This window comes from Oryza brachyantha, chromosome 9, assembly GCF_000231095.2.
Source record: "Oryza brachyantha chromosome 9, ObraRS2, whole genome shotgun sequence".
Taxonomy (NCBI): Eukaryota; Viridiplantae; Streptophyta; class Magnoliopsida; order Poales; family Poaceae; genus Oryza; species Oryza brachyantha.
In genome coordinates this window covers 8,653,491-8,658,216 of record NC_023171.2, presented here as the reverse complement: position 1 = coordinate 8,658,216, position 4,726 = coordinate 8,653,491, and the positions used below count along the sequence as shown (strand labels likewise).

The 4,726-nt window shown below is 43.0% G+C and overlaps 1 protein-coding gene across 1 annotated transcript; it reads right to left on the bottom strand.

The window, feature by feature from the left end:
* Window positions 1-316: 316 nt before the first annotated feature.
* On the bottom strand, window positions 317-1,857 carry LOC102709024 (transcription factor MYB20-like). The gene is made up of 3 exons (XM_006660547.3): window positions 1,529-1,857; window positions 1,320-1,449; window positions 317-1,235 (listed from the first exon to the last, which is right to left on the bottom strand). Exons 1-3 carry the CDS (start codon window positions 1,659-1,661, stop codon window positions 617-619), a joined length of 882 nt encoding a protein of 293 aa, XP_006660610.2. The 5' UTR covers window positions 1,662-1,857; the 3' UTR covers window positions 317-616.
* Window positions 1,858-4,726: the final 2,869 nt, after the last annotated feature.

Genomic DNA, 4,726 nt, shown 5'->3' with positions numbered 1-4,726 from the left:
AAGATTTTGCTATTTTCTTTAGATAACAGAAACGAATTATATGCATGGTTAGGCGCCGGAGATAAAGATTTATTAATGGATGGTGTAAATAATTAGTTCATATATAGTGGAGTGTTAGCTAGTTGGCTATCTATCTTTGGGGTCCATTTAATTCACCCCAGCAGCCAAATTTAGCTAGCCGACATGCATGCATACACCCGTTAATTAATTACTAGAGTTTGACAAAAGCAAGACAATAGATAGTGGTGAGATACGCATTATTATCATAGTTAAGAAATTAATTGCTTTTGCAGCCCAAAAATCTTGAAAAGAAGGACACCATTCTCTCTCATTTTCATTATTCAAATTCCTTTTAATTACATGCATATGTATGACAAAATACATGTACCTAAAAGAAGCCTGAAGAAAAATGATGAGCAGAAAAAAAAAAGAGAAAGGAATTAAAGGGGATGTGCATTTGTCACTCTCTCACAACCACTTCATTTCTTTAATTAATTATCTTATGTTCTAATTAGGGCAGTAATTTAATAATCCAATAGTAAATCACTAGGGTGCAGCTTGCTCGCGCCGATGAATTTTTGTACGAAAAATCCATGAAGTCGTCGTCGTCGTCGCGTCAAGCCCATGTCAGCTCGTGGCCGTGATCAAACAACGCGATCCTCTGGTACGTGTTGAACGGATCCTCGAACTCCCACGACGACGACGTCGCCGTCGCCGCCGCCGCCGCCGTGACCATGTCGTCGACGTCCAGCCCCACCAGGTACATCGACTCCGGCCACTCCATGATCGATGCCAGCCACTCCTCGTCGATGCCGCCGCTCGACGCCGAGGCGGAGTACGACGACGACGACGACGTGGCGGACGACTCGGAAAAAGGCGAGCCCGTGGTGGCGGTGCCGACGTCGACGCCCGGCAAGACGATGTCGTCCAGGTGTAGCATGGGCACCTCGTCGGTGCAGAACACGTCGTGGCCACCGCCGCCGTCGGTGCCGGTGCTCGTCGTCGCGCTTCCCAGTACAGCAGCGGACGTCTTGTCCTCTACCCCCTCTTCCTCCTCCGGCGAGCCGTCGCCGTCGGCCGGCAGCGGAGGAGGATTAGCAGGGGCAGGGTGGAGGGGCTTGTGCGTGACGGGGTCGATGCCCATCTTCCTGAGCTTCTTCTTGATGTGCGTGTTCCAGTGGTTCTTGATCTCGTTGTCCGTCCGGCCGGGCAGCTGCGACGCGATCTTGGACCACCTGCACGTCCAGATACACTTAAAGCTCTCTAGCTCAACTGACCGACTGCCATGGCGCTAGCTTCGAGGAGTTCAATGAACCTACCTGTTGCCGAGCTGCTCGTGCAGGTCGATGACCGTCTTCTCCTCGGCCTCCGACAGGAGCCCCCGCTTCAGGTCCGGCCGGAGGTAGTTGGTCCACCGGAGCCGGCAGCTCTTCCCGCACCGGAGCAACCCTGTCCACGAGCAAACGTCAGGTCAGCCATTGATCGGCGGAAGGCACGCACTCCGGCCGGCGAGCCCGACGTGACTCACCGGCGAGCTTGGGGACGGCCCTCCAGCAGCATTGGCCGTTGCCGAGGAGGAAGCTGACGAGCTTCTGGTCTTCCTCCGCCGTCCAGGGCCCCTTCTTCAGCCCAACCTTGTCGCAGCACGGCTGCCTCCCCATTGTTAAGTTGCAAACTCTCAACCGCGAACAACAACAAGAAGAAGACGAAGAACCAGAATCAAAGCCGCGAGAAGCTTCAAGAAAAAGCCTTGCTTGATTTGGGCTTTTGCACAATGAAACGAACGATCGATCGACCGACGAGCTAGAGCTAGAGCTAGAGCTTTAGCTTTAGCTTTAGGAGGTACATGGTGAGACGACGCCATTGCCACCACCTGCCTTTATATAAAGGGGGAGGGAGAGGGGAAGAAGAAGACAAGGTGGCCGGTAGCTGGTTGGTTGGCAAACGTTTTGGGCTGTCGCTGATGATCTCTCTCACTCCAAGTGGTGGTGAACACTGGTGATCCATGGCAATGGCGCTCGATCGTCATCGTGTGGGAGTACACGTGTACGTCATGGTGTTGAGGCATGACTTGGCCCTACTGCTGCTCACGAGTCCCTTTTGCTTGCTATGCAAATGCTGATCCACTAATTAAGCTCCTTAAGGGTCTTCCCATAAAAGAAAAAAAAGTTTTTGGGCATTTTATTAGGTCACGATATAGACTTCTGTTTATTCTTATAAACCAATATTATAGCCTTAGCCTTACATTTAGAGTTGATTTTGGAGGGTTTCATCATAGTTTATTTTTCAACATTTGATTTTATATCGTTAAGAACATGTATATAAAAGTTTTACTTTTAAATTATTTTTTTTATAAATGTACTGCTTTTCTCTTTTTAAGAAAATGCTAAGTGATGACCCTGATATATTTGCGGTTTTTTGTTTACTTGGTAGTATTATTTTAGGTATTCTTTTTCAATTACACAGAAGATGTATCTCTGACTGTGTATTGATCCTTCATACACGATCAACAGATGGGAAGCAAGGGATAGTTTTGGGAACATCATAAGATTCTCACTAAAACATACTCACATATGCATAAATATAAACACCGGGACTTAAATTTTAATTTGATCAAGGGATGGAATCATGCACCGCAACTTTACAACAAAAATGAAATGTATTACAACTTCCCGGTTTTCGCACTATTATGGACAATTGAATTATTCCACCGGTGATTTTTCATTTATTTTAACCTCACAAGTTGCCAATCGTATTGGTTTTCATCGTAGTAAGATATATGCATCTTGGACTAGTTGGTAGGATATGGATGGTAGAAGTTATATAATCTTTTATATAAGAGCTTTGCTCCCTTCTTTCCTTTTATACCGTGAGGTATATCTTCACTCGTGTTATCCACCCCATAACCAAATGGGTACCTCGAGTTACCATGTAATCGTGACCGTTCGATCTATCATCATCAACAGTCATGATTTTAGTACTAGCTTGATCGTGAGGTGGGTAGCACGAGTGAGAAGTTTAGTACGTCACGGTACTGGTATCTCGTGATATAAAAGGAATGACCGGAACAAAGCTTTTTATATAAATGACACGGGTAAGCAACGTCAAAGTGTAGTTACAAAAATTACACGAATAATTCAAAGATCTTTGGGGTTGATGCTATTTTGAGTAGACCACTTCCTTGATTTTTTTTTGTCTTCAATTATAATTGTCAACTTGAATTCATGCATGCATATAATTTTTTTAAAAAATTCATATACAAGTGGAAGCAATTTTCATTTTAAATCAACAGTTAATATCACTTCTACTGATGATAATATAACTAACAGAACACTAGTAGAAACCACCAATATATTTCCGAATGTCCCTTACTATGCCACCTGGGCCGTTGCTCAGACTTTATCCCCTTAGATTACCAATGGTAAGAATCCTCTCAGGACAATCTTGTTGCCAATATCACAGTCAAGTAAAGATAATTAATTCTAGCAAATAAGTGTGTACTCCCTCCATGAAAAAAAAATTCTGTGAATTTAGACACCGAGTTGTCCAAATTCATTCCCAGAAGTTATTTTTTTAAACGGAGTGTGTACAATCTAAGGTGAGAGGGTACGCGTTATTAATTCGGTCATCTACCATTAGCAGAGTAACAGAATGAACGATGTTATGCAAGAAAGAATATATTTTGAGTTCAACAACTAACCCACCGTGATGTCTGGGCAATGGGCTTGCTCCGGTGCATTCTACTGGTAGTAGAATTTAATTCATATCGTTCTTTTTTTTATCGGACGGCTATGATTAAATTATACTACCAATAATATTAGGTGTAGTAGAAATTTAAAAGGGTAATATCGTCCTTTTTATTGTAAACTTTATTGCTAAAAAATAAAATTACAAAATACTATTAATCAATTATTAACAAAGTACCAAAATACTCGTTTAAATCAGTAGATGAGATTAATTCAGTAAAATGCATCGGAGAGAGACCCTGGGCAATAGTTTTTTGGAGTTCTTGCCCAGTTAGTAAAATTAATCCCATCTCCTGAGTCCTGACCTCTTCTTGATCTAATTAACTCTTCTCTTCAGTGAACAGACGCGGTTGTTGTTGTTGAACTTGACCCTTGAAGAGTTCAGTTCAGTTAAATAATTACCACTCTCAAGGTTGAGGTACCATCTACCTAACCACGGCTCACGTGATATTGCTAATGAATGTGATTTACAAATTTGGATAAAGTGGAGAAAGTGAACTCATTAATCAGCAGTCAAATAAATCCAGTCCTGTAGCCGCGTGCAGTCTTCCCCCATCTTCTTCCAGAGACGATTTTGGTAGCTATCGATTGGAAACTTTGACTGAATATGCCATTGGAGGTGTGAAGGAGTGTTTGGTTGACAATGTTGCACACTTGGCAACAGCTCAGGAAGCTTCATTACATGAACAAGAATTGTCAGTTTTGTCCTAGGGGTATGTTCTTCTGATAATAGTTCTTTACTACCCAAATTGCACATATATTATTTAGACATTTAGATAGTGATCATGTGTGTGTGTCCCCTTCCTGAGGAAATGGAGCATTTTGTCAACAAAACACGGTTTTCTGTCGCGAAATGCGGTACCAATGAAATCCTGAAATTTTCTAAGCATGCACGTTTCTGAAAAATACAAGAAATCACATCGCTGGATTGATCAGAGAAGACAATATTGATATTTCAAAACCCTGACCTTGAATCAGCT